Below are 19046 nucleotides of genomic sequence, written 5' to 3' on the forward strand. Positions count from 1 at the left end.
CATGAATATGTTTTCTCTCAGGGGGTGAGGACACCAGTCTTGCAGCTCTCTGCAATGCAGGAAGGTGATTACACCTACCAGCTCATAGTGACTGATTCTGCTGGCCACCAGTCCACTGCAGAGGTCACTGTGATAGTCCAACCAGGTAAGCTGCCTTTCCCTGCCTTTGCTGCTTCCATTCCAGGGGTTAGAGGTGAGCAGCAATCTGCCAGCAAACTCTAGATCTTATGGTAGCTCTGTGCTGCTTTCAGAAAAGCTGCTCTAATTTAGGACCATTCTGGGCTGGTATATTGCTGCTAAATGAGCTAAAGAAAGCTTCTAGGAATATTGTCTTTCTAGGCTGTTCTCTTATTTTACACAGTGTAATCTAGCTGATGTTATCCCACCATAATTGCAGGATTGTGTTTCCAAGCAGCTGTATCTGCCCACAGTGCTAAGTCCTGGGACAGGGACAGGAAAAGTGGAGCAGTACTTAGAGAGTGAGAGCACAAATCAGAGTAGCTAGATTTCAGTCTCATTTTACTGCACATGTGTGAATGAAATGGTGGTTGGAATTCTTCACTGCTTCTAAACCTCACTATTGAAGTAGGAGGTGGTGGGCAAGAGAGATACTGGAGATCATGGTGAAAACTCTTAATGGAGGGGTTTAAAGCTCCACCTTTATGGCATGTGTATGAAAAATATCCCATCCTCTTTCAGAGAACAACAAGCCCCCAAAGGCAGATGCTGGTCCAGATAAAGAGTTGACTCTTCCCGTGGACAGCACCACTCTAGATGGCAGCAAGAGCTCGGATGACCAGAAGATAGTCTCCTTTCTTTGGGAGAAAACACGGTGTGTGTCACCTTCCAGAATGTTCTTGTGTGTCCAAATCTTTCATTTCAAACAGGACACACCCCCACACACCTCCCTTGTGTCCAATCCCAGTCACATTGGGCCTGACAAGCTGAATGAGACAAGGATTTATGTTTGATTGCAGAGAGGTGGAGTTTTGTTTGAGCATGAGAAATAGCTTTGCCTTCATCTCTAGGCCTGACTCCCACTCTCATTGTGGTTGTGGCTCAACCATGTTCTTCACAGCAGTGGAATTTGATCTTGGTCTCATGGAGAGACTGACTCTTGTAATCCAAGAACTGCAGAGCCTCTGAACTTGATGCTTTTGCAGTTTGTTTGATGCTTTTGCAGCGTTCTCTTCTCATTGTCGTGCTTCTCTTCAGACTATAAATTCCCTGAAATGCCTTAGGGAATTCAGAAAAAAGCCTATGAGCAACTTGCAGTAGCTTTTTCTGTTTGGTAATGCAAAGTCTGTGCAAAGCTCTTATAAATGAAGGACTATTTTTGCTCTACACCTTTTCTTTACAAAATTGACTCATCATGCAGTTCATGAGCCAATTTTCTGAACGAACCACTTTTTGTGTTAAACCACCAGAAATTATGCTTTTTGTTCTGAATGCTGCACTTACTCTTTGGATTATCTTGCTGTAACTGGAGAACATGATTTTGCTTTTTGTCATGGACACTGTATTTCCAGCCATCTGTCTGTTTGCATCCCTACAAACTCTGCTTGAGCCTGAGCCTCCTGTTTGGAGCGAGGCTGCCTCCCGTGCTCTGTGCAAAATTTAAACTGATCAAAACCCCTGAAAAAGGTCAAAAACTGAACAAACCACCTGTGCTTTGGTTAGGGGTCCAGATGGTGTGAAGCTGGAGAATGCCAACAGCAGCACTGCCACTGTCACAGGCCTCCAGGTTGGGACATACGAGTTCACTCTGACAGTGAAAGATGAGAGGAACCTGCAGAGCCAGAGCTCCGTCAACGTCATCGTCAAAGAAGGTACGTCCAGCCACGAGCAGAGCTCAAGTCTCTGGGCAGTTCAGCAAAACCTGTGTTCAGAGGCACAGTAAGAGTGAGGAAATACTGTGGAGAGCACTGAAATGGATTTCCCTGTGTCAGAGGTTTGCCATTTCTGAAGGAAGAGTACCTTCAGCTCAATCATGCAGTGCTTCCCTTCTCTTCCTTGGGGTCAGACAGGGATGTCTGGGTTACACAGGAGATCTGGTGCAGTAATTTCTGATTGGGCATAGCAGATCTTCCTCCAACTGCTTTCTCTCTGTTTATTTAGAGATAAACAAGCCTCCTGTTGCAAAGATTGCTGGGAACGTTGTCATCACCTTGCCCACAAACACGGCGGAGTTGGATGGATCCAAGTCCTCTGATGACAAGGGGATCGTCAGCTACTTGTGGACACGGGATGAGGGCAGCCCTGCAGCTGGGGTGAGGTTCCTTTTGTAAAGCATCACAAAAGTCAGTGCAAGGTGGCACTGGCAGCTCCTGAGGAAATGTAAAGCTCATTGTTGCGCTGTTATCTTGTAGTGATATCCTGATATCACTAGTATGAGATATATATATGTATGGATTATATATATAAGGCTAGTTTGATCCTTTGTTTCCTCACACTTACTTTGTTCTGCCTTCCAGGAGGTCTTAAATAACTCAGACCATCATCCTGTCCTCCTCCTGTCCAATCTGGTGGAAGGGACCTACACATTTCACCTCAGAGTAACAGATGCCAAAGGAGAGAGCGATGTGGAAAGGACCACAGTGGAGGTCAAACCTGGTAGGTCTGGGGTTTGTGCTGTGCTATGTTTGCCTACAGTCCTCTGGATACACTGTACTGGGATTAAAATGTATTGTCTAGTCCAGCTCAGAACTGTAAAAGTCAAAAGTTTTGGGGGTGTGATTCTATTTTCCTGTGGTTCTTGGGGGCTGACTCGCACTGCTTGATGTTACCTGTGAAAGCCAGGCTTGCATCCCTCCCTGCAGTTCCATTTTGGGGTGCTGTGTAAACCAGAAACATTCTGGAAAGGTGCTAAAAACCTGCCTTCTACCCAGGCTGTTAAATAGAAACTCTGAAGATCTGTATTATCTGTGCTCTCCCCAGATCCCAGGAAAAACAACCTTGTGGAGATAATTCTGGATGTTAACGTGAGCCAGCTGACGGAGCGGCAGAAGGGGATGTTCATCCGGCAGATTGGGGTGCTGCTGGGGGTCCTGGACTCAGACATCACAGTGCAAAAGATCCAGCCCTACACTGAGCAAAGGTGGGATTCATCTGGGAGGGTGCACAGAGGTGGATTGCGTGAGGGTTTGGTAAACCAAGGGCTCTTTCCTCTGGGGAAGCAGTTTGGACAATCAGAACGTGTGGAGTTGTTGCTTAACATTGATATTCCTGCTTGCTCAGGTCAGAGTTGCCAAGCAGGTCTTGAGTATCTTTCCCCTCTGGAGATGGTGCATTGTCCTTGAAAACTGCTGCTGCTAATGTCTTTTCCCCTCAAACCCGTAAAATAAGAACTAATCTGATTTGGTTTTGAGAATTGTGGAGAATGTCTGAAGGATGTTCTGCAGCTGTGATTTATAACTGGAGATATAACAGGGCCTAGTGCAGGAGCTTGGTGAAACACTGACCCCCCAGCAAAGATGATGTGTAACAATCCCTTTCACCCTCACCTTCATGCTAACTTGGTAGTTTATAGAATCACAGGATGGTTTGGCTTGAAAGGGACTTTAAAGATCATCCAATTCCAACCCTTCACCACAGGCAGGGACACCTTCCACTAGTTCTGCATTAGCTTTGCCTCCTACACAACTACTTCAATCTAATGTACAATAAAATGTTGAAAACCAGTGTATTTTTTGTTTGAAGAGATAAGGAAAGCTAATTTTGGTTGCTATTTGGCTTACAGTAAACTGCATCTCTTCTAGACACATGGAAGTTGGGTGCTGGGCAGGGCTGTGGGTCAGGGTCATGTTGCCTGCCTGGATGGTGGCAACAAGCCACCAGTGGCAGGCTGCTGAAATAAGTGCAATATTGCACTTAGTTTTTACTGAAAGTGGAGTAGCTTTAAGGTAGCTAAAGCACTGAAGAAGATTTAAGGGACATGCTTAGAGTCCTGCAGCAAGTCAGCAATAAACCTGCTGTTACTTCACATTTCCCTGAGTGCAGAGATGTATCGATTCCTTTGTGTCCACATGGCCTGATGTGGCAGGGAAATCAGAATTCATTGTCCATGCAAACCTAGAGAGCTCAGAACAGAGGAGCCAGCACTTTCTGTTGTAATATTACCTCTCTGTCTCTGCCATGACCAGGCCAGTGGCTGGAGCTCTGTGCTGAGCAGGTAAATGAGCCCCCAGGTGTAATAAGGTCTAAGGATTCCACAGAGAGGGAGGGAGGGAGGAGATGATGAAAAAGGCAGGACCTTCAAGTTTGGGGATTTGGTGCTTAGCAGGAACATGCAAAGATGTGCTTGATGTGCAAACTCAAAAAACAGTCTAGCCCTGGCTTTGAAAATAAGAATGGATCAGATGTCCTGAAGGGTTTTCTACTGTAGGATTAGGTCTGCTATTATTGCTTTCAAATAGAGCCAGAAGTCTGGCCTTCAAATAAATTTGGGATTCTGAATTAGTCCCTCTAATGACAGGCTGGGGAGTGTGGCTCTCCTCCTGCTGTTTGGAGAAGCAGCAGATAGTCACTTCTGTGTGTCTTCCAGCACGAAGATGGTGTTCTTTGTGCAGAACCAGCCTCCCCATCAGATATTCAAAGGACGAGAGGTGGCCTGGACGCTGAAAAACGAACTGCGGAAGCAGCAGTCGGATTTCCTCATCTTCCGGGCCCTGGAGATTAACACAGTCAGTAAGTGAGAGTCTCTGGGGGACACACTCATGTCTTTTCCCTCCTTCTCAGCCACCTGAGAGAATAAGGACCTTTGTGGGTGCTAGAAACACACAGGTCCCACACAAACTTGCACTCACTGCAGGAGCTTTCATGTTAGTAAATGGGAAACAGGAAAATAAGTCTGTTAGACTATAAACTAATCAGTTATTTATCAATATTCAGCATTCAGCTTATTATATGTGCTTACTTGTAGTGTTGTTGGGAAGATAAGAATTCACAAATCAAAAGCAGATTGATATTTATGAAACTAAAACAGAGTGTTAATGGACTACAGCCACTGAAATGAGTGTCATCCTGAAAACAATAAACTGACCATCTTGGTAGCTGTGAACACTCTAATTTCCTGTGCAGCACACCCATCAGTCTGCAGGAAACATTTCCCTTCTATCATTTTTTTTTACAGCTTTACATTAGCACTGTTTATCTTTTATGAGCACGGTCCTGGGAGGATCATTTGCTAATCAGTTAGAGATTTTTGAACTAGAATTATGTAAAGTAATTATTTTCAGTACTTCCTGATTTTGTGATTTTGTGGTCTTCAAAAGCCACTTCTCAGTTCTGTTTGGTCCCTTCGAAGGATCTGTTTGTTTCTTGTCTGTCTCACGGGCTGGGTTTGAATGGGAAAATCAAAACCTTGTTCAAAAACATTGACTTGACAAATACACGAATTCTATAACTTGTGTATCAAAATCAGGATTTATCAGGCAAAATGTGTGTTGTGTCATTGGCGAGGTGGGACATTTTAGTGTGGCAGGAGGCCCAGGTGCTTTATGTTTTGATTTATTGTTTGATTACGGCTGGGCTGTGTTTGAGCTGCAGAGGGGCCGGATTCAAGCCGGTGTTCCAGGGCTGGGCTGTACTGAACTGTCTTGTCCCGTTTCTGCCTCGCCTGTGAGTCATTTAGTTCACCTTGCTGGTTTTGGTCCCCAGCCTGTCAGCTGAACTGCTCCGAGCACGGGCGCTGCGACTCCTTCACCAAGCGCTGCGTGTGTGACCCGTTCTGGATGGAGAACTTCCTGCGGGTGCAGATGGGCGACGGCGAGAGCAACTGCGGTGAGTGAGCCTCCCTGGGATGGCACCTCGGGAGAGAAGGCAGGGCTTGAAACCCAGGGTGGGCAGAGACACAGGCTCCTGCTGTCTCCCAGTTCCTCTGGTGTGGTGCCCACACAAGGAGACGGCCCCTGCCTGCTCTCACTGCTCATTCCTTGCGGGCAGGTGATGTTTGGTTGGGGAGCGACTCCTCTTCAGAGCCTCCCTGTGAAGACTCACTAAGGATTGAGTCCACTCTGGCTGTATAAAGCACAGCTCTTTTCTGACATGCCCATACAGAGGCTTTTCTGCCACAGGAAAACCAGTTTTATAAATCAACACACACTAAAACTTGTCTGGTGAGGATCCATATGCTGGATTTCCAACCTCTGGTTTCCCAGGGGGAGCTGGTGGTGCTTCAATGAGGAATCCCAGCCTCTAATTCTGCAAAGGGTCAGGCCTTGCCTTTTCTTTCCCTAGAATAGTCCCCTAAAATGCACACTGTCAACTGGATGAGGTGCCAAAGCGTGTTTATCTCTGGGGTTTTGCTTTCAGAGTGGAGTGTGCTGTATGTGATCATCGCATCTTTCGTCATCGTGGTTGCCCTTGGAATCTTGTCCTGGATGGTGATCTGCTGTTGCAAGAGGTGGGACTGAGGCCCCCCATTTCTGTGCTTCAGAGCCAAGTAGCTACAGTAGGAGATGAAAGATTCAAACCCATTGTCCCAGTGGGTCATCTGCTGAGCCCTGGGGTGTTGGGGTTTGTCACTTAAAGTGTTTCAAGTGAAACGTTGAAGTCCCAGAACTCTGGGTTCAGTTAAAAAGCAAAATTTGGATTAACCTATAAATGTGCAACTTAGCAACATTTTAATGTTTCACTTTGTAATGTGAGCATAATCCTAAATAGCAAGTGCTTTAGCTTTGAAGATCAGGGTTGTTTTTCTTCTGGCTCTTTCAGAAGTGGACTGACTCTTAATTCCTTTTACTTCCCCTTTAGACGGAAAGGAAAATCCAAAAGAAAAAGCAAATACAAGATTTTGGATGCAACGGATCAAGAAAGCCTGGAGTTAAAACCAAATCCCAAAGCAGGTAAAACATGAGAGGGAAGAGCTCAGCCCTTTCCAGAGTACTGACTGAGAACTCTTCCTCAGTGGACTTAAAATCACAGAGTGAAACAAACGGGGTGTGGGGGCTGACAGAGGGGTCTCAGAAGGTCTAAGAGCTTGTTTCAGATCTGTGTATGGGGTATTTAGTGAGTCATCTAATCTTGGGTTTGGAAACTGGGGCTGAAACTGGCCTGATGTCTCCAGTAGGTATCACAGAAGTGGTAAGTGGATACATTAAGCTGTGCAGAACAGCCTGACCCAGGAAGCCCAAAACTGGGTCTTGACTGTAACTTCTTCTGCTCTGAAGTTTTCCACTGGGTTCTGGTAGTTCACTTCTTGTCCATATGCAATTCCCTGGCCATGCTCTAAAGCAAAGCAGGAATCCAGTGGCACTAAGCATTTCACTAAACTGACCAACACCTGAACTGGAGAGAGTGAGGTTTATTTCTGCCCCTCTACTTTCCCACCACAAATGACTTGTTCATAAACTTATTAACTCTTGCCCTTTTGAGCATTGGGCTCAGAAAATTTCCCATTTTAGTTCATCCTGTAGCTTCCAGTAAGGAGGTGCATTTAGGAGGGAGACCCACGAATTCTTCATGCTCTGTGTGGCTACAGGCCCATTGGCCCATTCCAGAGAGGGAAGATTTGTCTTCAGTGTACTTAGCCAGCATTTTCCTGCCTGCATTGCTGTCCTGAGAGTGCTTGTCCAGTGCTTTGCAGAGATCAGGGAGTTATTTCAGGCTGGAGTGTTCTTATCTGATACCTGACCGACCTGTGGTCACCTGCTGACTGACCAGGAAAGGAGGGAAATGTGGGGAAGGATGTGCCCACCAAGGGCCAGGGAGCACTGCAGCTGCTGAAGTGTGGGTTTTGAATTGAAGTGTGTCCTGGATTTGTTTAGAGGAGGGGTTGTATTAACCGTGTGTGGAAGAGAGTCCCTGATCCTCGTTTGCTAGTGGAAAATAACTGCTCATCCTGGTATTACCCCATTTAATGGTGTTCCAGCAAAGTGAGCAGTGCCCAAGAGCAGCATGGAGGGCACTGCAGTGACAGGCTGATCAGCTGTTCCTCCAAGGACCAGGCTGTCCCAACTGCTCCAACACAGATACCCTTGAAGGAAACCCGGGGGTGTTTCCCTCCCTCAGCACCCAGCTCTGCTTTCATCAGACCATCTGTCACCTCAGAGCCCACTGTTCAATAAGTGGAGTAAATGTGCCTCGCCATTTGCTCTCTGGTAACTAAACTCATCTTGCTGCTTCCGAGGCTGGCTGCTGACTAAAGTCTTTTTCCCTGCTAGATATGTCCAGGGAGCTTTCTGCTAACAGAGGAAACGTTGCATTTCTCCAATAAGGAAAAGCTAAATTTAAATATTTCCTCTGCTGACAATATAAGTAAATGTCTCTCTCCTGTCCTTGTGCATTAATCTAAATTCATCCTGCTAATTTATCTCTCTTCCCTTGCAGGCAGGAGCAGCAGAGAGGAGAGTAGAGAGGGTAGTGAGATGGCAGAGATCTTCCCTCACACACCTGCATATTCTCTTACTCCAGCCGTGAGCCCTTGGAGCGTTTTCTAGGCAATGCCCCGAGCAAGGTCAGGGAGACAGAGCTCCCACATGGACTCACAGCCCCTTCTGGTCACAGCATTTGCCTTCCTACCTGCTCATTGTGCTTTGTGCTGGCTTGGAGTGTCGTTGTGACCTCTGACATGCCAGAGTGTCTGAAACAGGATCACTTTGGCTTCAGCATCGGAGGGAATAAGAGACACACAGAGGAAAGTCGGACTCGGCTGCCTCTCGGACGTGATGGGAAAAGGAGACTTAGAGGGGATGGAGTGAGGTGAGGTGGTTTGCTGGTGTTAAAGGCATTTCTAACCTGGGGATGTTTCTCCTTCAAGGTGGCAGGCAGAAAGCCCAGGTCCTCAACACGAGCCTGATGCACTCGGAGTCCGAACTGGACAGCGACGAAGCCATTTTCACGTGGCCTGACCGGGAAAAAGGGAAACTGCTCCGCAGCCAGAACGGCTCCTTGCGCAACGGACAAGTGACACTCAAACCCAAGAGCCAGAGGGAGGAAATCCTGTAGCTCCCCTTGGGCTGCCGTGGGCTGGAGCTCAGCAGGGAAGGCTGCTCCCATCCCCACCCTGCCAGGGCCTCTGGAGGCCGGTTTGTTCGGGACAACGCTGCTAACTCGTTTCACAGAAAATAACTTCGGTTTCGTGGGTTTCTTTTTGTTCAGTTAAAACTGGTTGTACTTGAATTTGAACTTCAAGGGAAATCAAAGGGAGGAGGAGGCAACTGTGAACCCCAGGAGAAGGGTTGGAAAAGGACAGAGCTGGCATCTGGAGAGCGGCAGGACAGAGCCACTTGGAGCAACTGTGAATGTGCAGGGCCCTGCCAGCCCACCTCAGACTGCAGTGGAGGGAGCACCTGTGGACTTCCAGCTCACTTGCCTTGGGAGCTCCTCAGAGAAGGAAGGTCAAGGTTTTGAGCTGTGCTCTGAGCTCCCTTCAGGCTCCAGTAGCCAACCACGGGCTACTTGTACTGTCCAGCAGCTTTCTTCTCCTTTACTCCCACCTTCCCTAATGGTTTAAGCACTATTTTAATTTAGGCTTGTCCTTTCACATGCACTTGGCTGCTGTTGGAGTGTAGAGGAAGGGGAATGTAAACAGTATGGTCACACTCCGTCAGTTTGCAGGTGGGAGGGGGGTTTGTGGCTGCTCTAAATCACTGTCAGGCCGCTCTCACAGGGAGTGCTGGGGCCTTGGTGCCTGCTCAGATGTGAAAAGCTGACCTGTGGTAATTGCTCGGGCTGGGAGACCCTTCCTGCAGCAAGATCCTGCTGGGTACCAGAGCTGGGGGGGGGGAACACCCACCTTTGGTGCCTGTGTCCAACATCTGGCTTCATTCCAAAGCTGTGAGATGTTCCCTGGCCCCAGCACCTGCTGTTGGTCACCAAACCGTCCGTGGGGCTGGCCCGTAACCATATCTCAGTTAGGAAACATTATATACTCTGGGGTTTTGGTTTGGTGGTTTTTTTTTTTTCCTTTAAAATTTGCACGTCCCAGGCACATCTCTGCAGTTCCCAGCTGGCTGCTCCCTGGGGCTGGCAGCTCACTTGCCTCGTGGTGTTGTGGCTGCAGAGCCCTGTGTGCTCCTGCGTGAGGAGCACACGTGGTGTCCTTTAGTGCTGGAAAAGGGAACTCTGGGTACCCGAGGGCAGTGGGCAGTGCCAGCAGCACGTGTCCCTGCTGCCTGGGCCCAAGGGCAGGTGTGGGGATGGTCCTTTCCCATTCCTGCTCCCTTATCTCACTGTGCTGCTGTCATGAGTTGCACCCCTGTCCTGGGGCAGAACTCAGCCTTGTGCTGGCATGAAGGATGCCACTGCTCCTCTGGGGATGGGTGGGCAGTTCATTGCCTTTCTTTGTGTTTAATTTAAAAACTGGAACTTGTTTCATTGGCTCTTTTTTTTTTTTCCTTCTCCTTTTTGAGCTATGAAAGCCAAAAGGCTTTTAACTTCCTCAGTTGTATTTATATTGCTGCACTACTGATTTGTGTTGAGCTCTAGATGAAGATTAAACACTATTGAATGTGAGGGAACGTTCCCTCGCTGAATGTAGTCGTGGCTGCTGCTCAGTTTGATTTTGGGGCAATCAGCTGTTGCTCAGGCCCAGCACTGGAGCCTGTGGCTCCCCCAGGGACCACACACAGGGAGGGCTGACCCTGGGATGCTGCTCAGAGGGCACAGCCCAGCGCTGGCTGTCCCGTGGCACATTTAACTCTTGGGTGACACCACCCGCTGCATTTCCCGTCATTTGGGTGTAAGATGAGCAAACAGGGGGAGCAGGAGGGTTTGGAGCTGCAGGGATGGACCAGGTGTGGTCCTGGGGCTGCTCTTGGGAGTGGTTTGTGCTGGTAGAGGGGAGCTCTTGGGTTCTTGCTGGTTCTGCTTCTGGGGGCTTGTGCTTTTTGAGCCCATCCCTCCTGCCTGTCCCAGGGAGGTCCCTCCTGGGGAGGACCCCTGGCTGCAGGTGGGGGCTCAGCCATCAGGTGTTGGTTGCTTCAGGGATCAGTGCTCCCCACAGCAGACACAGGGTGGGCTTTCCAGCGAGCCTGGCTGCTTATGGGAGAGGGAATTAAAATCTGTGCAGCTGTTTCCTCCAACACCTTTGTTCAGCCGCCGTTGTTTCCTTCATCCCTGTGTTTCACCGTGGGGTCACAGCCCCTGGGGTCAGGGTGCTGTACTGAGGGGCAGCACCCCAACCCAGGGCTGGGCTTTGGGGAGGGCTGTGGTGTTCCCTCTGTGCCCAGCAGCTCGTAGTCACTTGTCATCACCGAGTGCTGGTTTGTGACAGCACAGCACAAATCCCATAAGATTTCTAGCTCCCATTGGTATTCACTGGCTGTGCAGCCTCTTCCCTCTCCACATGTTAATCCTTGGTGCCACCAAGCCCTTGCCTTCAGAAACGGGACAGGCAGCTCTGCACACCAACTTCGGGGGGCACAAGGACCTGTGGGGCTGACGGGGGCGAGGAGACCCCCCAGGCTGAAGGTGGGAATCTCTGGCCCTGGGTGGGACTCCCACACCCAGGGTGGGCTGTCTGCTGTGGTGCTTTGGGAGCACAGCCCTGCCCAGGTGTGTGCACAAAGCCCCTGTGGGATTTTGGAATCCCCTTGCCCGTCCCCTCCTCCCCTGGCATCACCGATGTCGCTGGTGGTTCCTTCCCCGAGCACCACGAGCCTGACCTTGCTCGGGCAGGTTCTGCATTGCTGTGCTTTATGATTCCACAATTAGGGGCACTGGCTACAAGTTACCCAGGAGTGGAAGTTAAAAGGCTGAGACATCTGTTAGATGAACCATCAGCTTCACTCGGTTTTGTTTTCTTTAACATATTCAGGTGCTGGTGAAGGTGTTTGAGGCAAATTCTAGTTCTGAAATAGTTTGCTGTTAAATCGTTTCCTCGTCCTGCTGCGTAGCTGGGGCTGCCCAACCTGTCTGCACTTTGATTAGCGGTGTTTGGTGATTACAGTGTTACTTTGGTTCAAAACTGAAAGTAATTTTTTTTAAAACGAAATGTTTCTTTCAAATAAACAGGGAAGATGTTTTGCTGCTGCCCAGCTTTGCTTCTTTCTCCAGTTTCACCTGCGGGACGGTTCCCACCAAAGACTTGGTTCCAGTGGAAGGCAAAATATCAGCAGCATCAGGGCTGAATCGGGGAGCTTGGGGCTGTATTTGCAGCTACACCACTTGTCCCTCCCGAAGCAGCACCCAGGGCTAGGAGGAGTTAAACAAGCAGAAGGCTCTTTCTAGAGCCAGGGGAGCACGGTTTTTCCTCTCTCTGCACTCATCCTCACCCCGCTGCTTGTGCTGTCCTTGCTCCGACCGTGTGGATTTGGCGCGGCTCCCCAGCGCCTTCCTGTCATTAGGATTCCCTGGATTACTCTGCTTTCCCTCTTCCAGCTGGGCTCTCCCTGTCTTCGGCACCGACAGGAGCTCCCACACCTCGCCCGTGTCCCCAGCAGCCACGGGGACACACGGTTCCTGTAACGATGTGCTCCTTAATTATCCCTGTGCCAAGGGTGTGGCAGCGCCTGCGAGCAGAGGGCACTGCAGGGGTGCTGGTGGCTCCTGGGGAGCTGGGGACACTGTGACACCGCTGGCACCCCGGCAGTGCCCCCGGGGCTGTTCCAGAGCCGGGCAGGAGCGCTGGTCACTGCCCTGAGAGAGGCCGGGATTTGCAGGGGGCTCAGCTGGATTAGCGACCTTGTGCTGGCCGTGGGATTCCAGTGGGAATTGGTCACCCCAGCACAGCCCACCTGCTCCCCAGCACCAGCACCCTGCACATCCCTCCTGGCCGGGCACAGACCCAGCGTCCCTGCCCGGGTCACTGCTGCTCCAGGGAGGTTGTGACTGGCATTTTGGGGCGAGCGTGGCTGGCTCGGGACAGGGGCTTTGCAGAGCATCCCTGCTCCCGCCTCCCCTCTCCCACCGCTCCTCCTGCCGAGGCAGAGCCCCGAGGGGCATCAGGGGCCCTGCGGGTGCTGCGGTGGAGGCCCGGCGGCACCGTCACCCTCCGTCCATCCCCTTGGTCCATACGGGGCCCCGAGCGCCGGGTGAGTCCGTCTTTCCATTGTTCAAACAATCTCTTTTCCACACGCGGTGCCAAAGACTCCCCGCTCGCTCCCGCACGCGCCAGTATATTTAGCTGCCTCTAAGCCTCTACCTTTCCTTATATAGGAGAGGCCAAACGAATTTCGCACTCTCATTATTAATAGCCTGAGAGGAGCTCTTAGGAGGCTGCCAAAAATAGCAGGCAAACAGAGCGCACCCGGGCTGGGGAGGGCGTCGTGGCAGGCAGGGAGCCGCCGGGACCTCCGCGGGAGGGATGCCGCGCTGCCGGTCCCGGCTTTTCCCGTTGGGAACCGCGCTAAGGTGCCTCCGGCATCCTGCCCGTGCCGCAGCCCCGGGCAGGGGCTTCCCCTCGCCCCACCAGCTCTCCACAGGCAGAGGTAGGACCGGCGGGGCCCGGGGTGGGCACAGCAGCCCTGCACCCCCGGGCTTTGCGGCTGCGGATGCTGGAACAGCCGCCCCGAGGGTGTTGGGGACGCCCCAAGCGGGTGGCCTGGGGCAGCCCGGGGATCCACATCCCTGCGGGGTCCCTCTGGCCCAGGGGAAGTCCTGTGGCTGAAGCGGTGACAGGTTTCACCCTCCTGTGCACACCACGGGCTCCGCTTTGCCCTCGAGCTGCCCCGGGCTGCCACTGGGCCCAGCGGTGCGTGCCGGCTCCCCCAGGGCATGGATTTGGGACCCCCGCTGGGCACCCGGGGGACGTGGGGCAGGTGGTAGAGGACAGAGGTGGCCCGCTGTCTGTGTGCTGGTGGCAGCCCTGGATGCCCTGTCCGGGATGGAGAGGTTTCCTCAGCAGAGATCACTCACACAGCATCCCCGAAATTGGACACAAATCCCGGGACATCGAGCCCGGGATGGGACGAGCGAGGAGGGGGCTGCGGGGTGCCCAGAGAGCGAGGGGGCTTCAACTGCACCCGGAGACGTTGCATCCCAGGCAGGGTCTGCCTTAAATCCCTCCTCCCTCCTCCCTCCCTCCCTGGCGAGGAACTTCTCCCGCTGAACTGGAGGATGCTGCAAAGCTCCTGCGGACGAGCCGGAGGAGTCCTGTGGCAAAGTCAAGGCGAGCGGGGAAGCGGCGTGTTCGTGCCGGGTGTCACCGCAGCCCCTGCCGCCAGCCCAGCCTGCAGCGGCCGGTGTCACCTCCAGGACCGTGAGTGGCCTTGCGGGCGGGAGGTGCGGGGTCTGCGGGGGGCAGCGGGGCTTTCCCCGCCGCCCACGTTTAACCTTCAGCGAGCCCGGCCGGGGCTGCTGCTGCTGCTGGGCTCCGGCAGCGGCTCGGCGTGGGCAGGGAGGGGACATCCCGGGGTGGGGGTCCCCGCAGCCCCCCTCTGCTTGGGGCCAGCCCGGGTGGAGGCGGAGGAGCGGGAGCAGCAGCAACTCGCTGTGGCGCTGGGGGGGCAGCGGGGCACCCCCGGCAGGTCCCGGCTGCAGGGGGGTCCTGGGTGGTGGGTGCTCGGCTCCGTGGGCAGCGGGGCCGGTCACCCCCTCCCCAGGGAGCCGGGGTGCCCTCGGCCACGCAACGCGGGGACACCCCACGCCGGTGGGATGGGGCGGGAAGGGAAACCCAACTCCTGGACACCTCGGCATCGCAGTTCGGCCACGCACGGGGCGAAGCGCTGACCAGCACTGCCGGCTGCACCAGGGCCCCGCAGCCCCGAGGCGGGCAATGCCGCAGGCGAAGGGGCGGCCGGACGGGAGCCGGGGTGCTCCCGCAGGCACCCTGTGCCAGAGCTCCCCTCACACCCACCTCCCTCCTGCTCGCTGGGCCTCTTGGTATTTTTTAAGCCCCTCGGCAGCTGGAGCAGCTGCTGCAGTGGGTTTGCCGGGGATGGATGAGCGAGGGGAGCCGGCTGGGGGGGCAGTGCTGGAGGGGAAAACTTGGAAGGGCCCCTGCGAGGCAGCGGCTGCAGAGCGCGGCCGGACACGCGGCGCCGGCGGAGCGGGGAAAAAAGACGCTTCCTTTTATAGCCAGGCTGGGGTTGTTGGGTGCCTGCAGGCGCGTGGGTGCCACCACGGCCGGCCCCGGCAGCCCCCCGGCTCCTCTGCCTCCCCCTGCAAGGCCGTCAGACCCCCGTGCCCACAAACCACCCTGCCCAGGACAGGGAGCTGCTCCCGGGCAGGTGGAGAACACGGGGGATGCCCAGGTCGGGGGCTGCCGGCTGACTTGAGAGTGCAGAGAAGACGTGGGAGAGAGGCTGCTCTCTGGTGGGTTTCGGCTCGGGGACGTTTCTGCAGCCGCCAAGGGCAACGCTGGGGCTGGGGAGGACTCGGGGCTACCTGCAGTGATGGGGCACTTCCAAGGCTGCAGAGGGACTTGTGATGACTGGGATGCCTGGCCACAGAGAGGGCAGTGGGGCAGAGCCGGGTTGTGGGACAGGGCAGGGGTAAGGAGGGGTGGTGGGGCTGGGGGAGATGGGGAGCCCGAGATGCAGAGAGCACCAGCAGAGCTGGGTGCAGCCCTCCAAGGTCACTGGGAGAGCCCGGCCTAGGGTTGTGGGAACTGTGCCACAGGATGGGGCTATGTGGGCCCCCCCGGGCTGGGGTACCTCTAGTACCAAGTCCTGGGAGGCTGCCAAGGTCAGCCGAGGTGACTGGAGCTGAACTAGGCTGGGATGCAGGAGTGCTGACCCTGTGCCCTGGCTTTCGGGATTTGGACTGGGTGCAGCCACTGGATTTTGCCTCCCAGTGTAATACCCCAACAGCCCCACCAGTCCCTGGAACCCGGTACCCCCACAGAAAAACCTTATGGCATCATCCCACTGCACTGCAGGGCCGGCTCAGCTCCAAGGGTTAAGGGGGTGCATCTCTGCAGCCTCCGGCCTCAGGACACCCCTCAGTTTGCTTTTGGGGGAAACAGGGCTGCTGGTCCAGCCAGACACACTCAGCTCCACCACTGCTGTTGGGCTGGGGACTTGTCTTGGGTCCTGGGAACTGTGTCTGGGATCCCCAGGGCTGGATCCCTGGGGACTGGCCATGCAGAAGGTCCTGGGGTCCTGGCAGAGCATCCTGGGGGGACCATGGCTGTGCTGGCAGCCACCCTGTGCCCCGTGGCAATAGCTGATGGCTCAGAGGGCCACTGAGCAGCATTTCTGCTGCCCGTGGGTGCTGTGAGTGGGGCCAGTGACGTGAGGCTGTACTTGGCACCCACTGGCTCCTTGCAGGAGCTGCGGCGTGTGTGGCCACAGCTCCCAGCGCTGAGTCACGGCCACACCACGCTTGGCCAGCCCCACATCCCTCCTGCTCGGGGCTGGGCCCCTCAGGCACCCCTTGCTCCCCTGTCCTGCCAGGGGGCAGCCCTGGGAACCCCAGGACACTCCCTGTACCTGCCCCTGCCCCTCTCCAGCTGCAAATTTAGCAGAAGGAAGGTCACTGGGGTGAAGATGCATCTGGGTGATAGTGACACTTGTCCCTATGTCACCCTGCCCTGGCCACACTGTGCTGAGGCCAGGGAGCTCCCCTGCAGCCCCATTATGGTCTCAAGCCCCTGAGCTCTCAGCTGAATTCCCTCCCGTGGGCAGAGGCATCTCCAGCCTCCCCGGCCCAGAGCTGTGGGGTGGGGAGGGGGTGGGGAGGGCCCAGACCCCCAGGTCCTCCCCCGGGCAAGGGGGGGTCTGTGGGAGGTGGGTCTCTCCTGACACTGGCCCCAGACTGCACTGAGCTGCAGCCACTGCTCTGGCACATGGACAGGGGGATGTGGGGTGCAGGAGGTCCTGGGGGGTGCTGGGGTGGTGTGGGGTGATGGGGAAGATGAGCTGGTGCATCCTGACCCAGCTCAGCACCAGCAGCAGCAGCAGCAGGGGTGATCCCTGCCAAGCCAAGAGCCATGGCCGATGGGGGCCCCTGCTGTGGAATTAGCTCCAAGCACAGGTGCCCACCTTTGCCATGCATGCTCGCCTGCGTGGGCTCACAGGACACGGCCCTTGGCTGTGCCCCCATCTCCTCGGGGGCTGTAGGAGCCCTGCCTCTGCCTGGGCTGCACCGGGCAGGGGCCGAGGCCGGGTCTGGGAGTGGGCAGGAGGTGCTTCCTGGATCCTTCCTGCTCCTTCCAGGATCCCAGCGGAGCTGGTGGGCACGGCTGGCAGCAGCGGGCAGCCCCAGCCCCGCACTGCCCACCTCTCCCTCCCAACCCTACATACTTCTTCATATGCCCATATGGAGTCGGCCGGCGTTATGGAATGTTAAGAAGTATGTATTTTTGGGCTGGGACCCCCACGCCAGGATTCCCCATCACCAGCACCGTCCCGGCGGCGCCTCCGGAGAGACGATGCGTCCCTGGGGCTGGTAAAAAGGAACCAGATCAACTTGCAACTGGATTTGGTCCCCTTCAACCAGCTGCAGCGGCGCGTGAGCCACGGCACCCGCTGCCCTTCGCTGCCCCGGGGGCTGCCGCTGTCCTGCCCTGAGGGGGCTGGGGGTCAGGAGAGGGTGCAGGGAGCGGGAGAGGGGGGGCGGGTTGCAAAAGGGGGCTTTGGCTGCTTTTTGAGGCTGTGGGGAGCCCCGGTGGAGCGGAGGCAGGTGGAGGGGCTGCAGCTCCGTTGCCCGCCGGTGGAAGTCCCAGCGCTGCTCAGACTGCCCGGGCTCCTCATCAACACCGCGCAGCTTCGCCGGTCCCAAACCTGCTCGGGAAACGCCCCGTGAAGCCGCAGCTGCCAAGGAAGGCACAGGGGTGAAGAGCCCCCCGGCCCCCGCACCTCCCGTCCCCGCCAGGGGACAGAGGGGAGAGCGTTCCCCGCGGGGGAAGCCCCAGGATCCCACCCCCATGGGAGGGATTGTGCGATAAAGAGCGTCAATAAAGAGTGTTATTCAAACTGCCAAATATGCAATGAGAATGTACCGCTAAATATGCTTATGTAATTATGCTTCTGACAAACATATGTCACTATAGGCAAATAAGACTTGAAAATATACCGCTTATGTATGTAATGGGTAAATATGAACGTGTAAAGAAAGAGGTTATCAAAGGACAAGAAAGGGAAGACTTGAGCTTTTGGCCCTCACCCCCAGAGGGACACCTAAAACCATCAATAAAGAGCCTGCACGGGTCCGAGAAACGAAAGTGACGTCACAACCCAGAAAACGAAACTGGGCGGTGACTTCCCTGAACAAACGTATAAAAGGGCTGCGAAGCCCTCTGTGAAGTGTGTGCTGGTGAAGCGGAGGCTCCCTTTCGCACCCAGCGCTGTTTTACTCGTTCCTTATCGAATAAACAGCCTTGCTGCTAAGAATCCTTGATTACCAGCTTCATTTATAACACCCGGGAACAGCCCCGCTCCAGCAGAGCCAGCAGCATCAAAAGGTAACTCTGATACAGAGAGCAAAGGGCAGCGAGCGGTTCCCCGTAAATCGGCTGTGCCGACATCCCCTGGGGGGACCTTCCCAGCAGCGCTTTGCCCCTCAGGGCACAGGTGGGTGGTGTCTGGGGTCGGGGTCCCGCGATGGGTGTTTGGGGACAGCACCCCTTATCTGAAGGTGGGGGGGGGCAAAAACGAGGGTCTGCTCACCCCACTGGGCTGGCAGAGCAGCCAGAGAGCCCTGAGCTGGGAAGAAATGGGTCTGGGGGTCTCTGCTTTTATGGGGTGGCTGGGGGCTCCTGGGTGGGAGAGGGGTGTCTGGGGCTGTTCGAGCAGGACAGCAAAGCCCCTCCAGCCCTGCTCGCCGCCCACGAAGAAACTCCTGTTCTTGCTCCCCAAAGGAAGGTCCCAGCTCAGAGCACACCCAGCACAGCTCTCACTCCAGGCCAGCCCACCATGGGTAAGTTGGGTGGCTGGTGGGGTCAGGGGCACGGAATCTGCAGAGGGACAGTATGTGGGACACGGGGACCCCGAGTGTGTCCCTTCTCCCCTCTCCTCCTGGGCAGGGGGCAGCGGGGCCGATGCCATCAGTGGTCGGTTCCCAGGGGTCTTCAGGGTGAGGGGCAGCTGATAACAATAGTCCAGGTAACAAAGCCAAGAGAATCCAGGTAGATGCCTCATCCCAAGGTCTCTCCCAGCCAGCCTGGCAGGTGCTGGAAAGCCCCCACAGATCCCCAGTGACTCAGCTGCCCTCTTGAGAGCTGG

General features: G+C 54.7%; 1 protein-coding gene across 2 annotated transcripts in view; it reads left to right on the forward strand.

Annotated features, from left to right (window-relative positions):
• KIAA0319L (KIAA0319 like) overlaps positions 1-10479 on the forward strand; it is a 29245-nt gene extending 18766 nt beyond the window's left edge. Inside the window, exons 11-22 of one of the 2 annotated variants that reach the window (XM_027661422.1) lie at positions 22-145; positions 700-832; positions 1681-1829; positions 2119-2270; positions 2475-2613; positions 2938-3097; positions 4544-4686; positions 5659-5781; positions 6313-6403; positions 6754-6845; positions 8329-8455; positions 8759-8874. In XM_027661422.1, coding sequence (XP_027517223.1) covers positions 22-145; positions 700-832; positions 1681-1829; positions 2119-2270; positions 2475-2613; positions 2938-3097; positions 4544-4686; positions 5659-5781; positions 6313-6403; positions 6754-6845; positions 8329-8438 — 1416 coding nt within the window. In that variant the 3' untranslated portion in view covers positions 8439-8455; positions 8759-8874. Of the gene's footprint in view, positions 1-21; positions 146-699; positions 833-1680; positions 1830-2118; positions 2271-2474; positions 2614-2937; positions 3098-4543; positions 4687-5658; positions 5782-6312; positions 6404-6753; positions 6846-8328; positions 8456-8758 lie in introns of both variants that reach the window. The other variant, XM_027661421.1, reaches the window with a different exon arrangement.
• The last annotated feature ends 8567 nt before the right edge of the window (positions 10480-19046 follow it).

Source organism: Corapipo altera, unplaced genomic scaffold (genome assembly GCF_003945725.1).
Source record: "Corapipo altera isolate COAL_440 unplaced genomic scaffold, ASM394572v1 201, whole genome shotgun sequence".
Lineage (NCBI taxonomy): Eukaryota > Metazoa > Chordata > Aves > Passeriformes > Pipridae > Corapipo > Corapipo altera.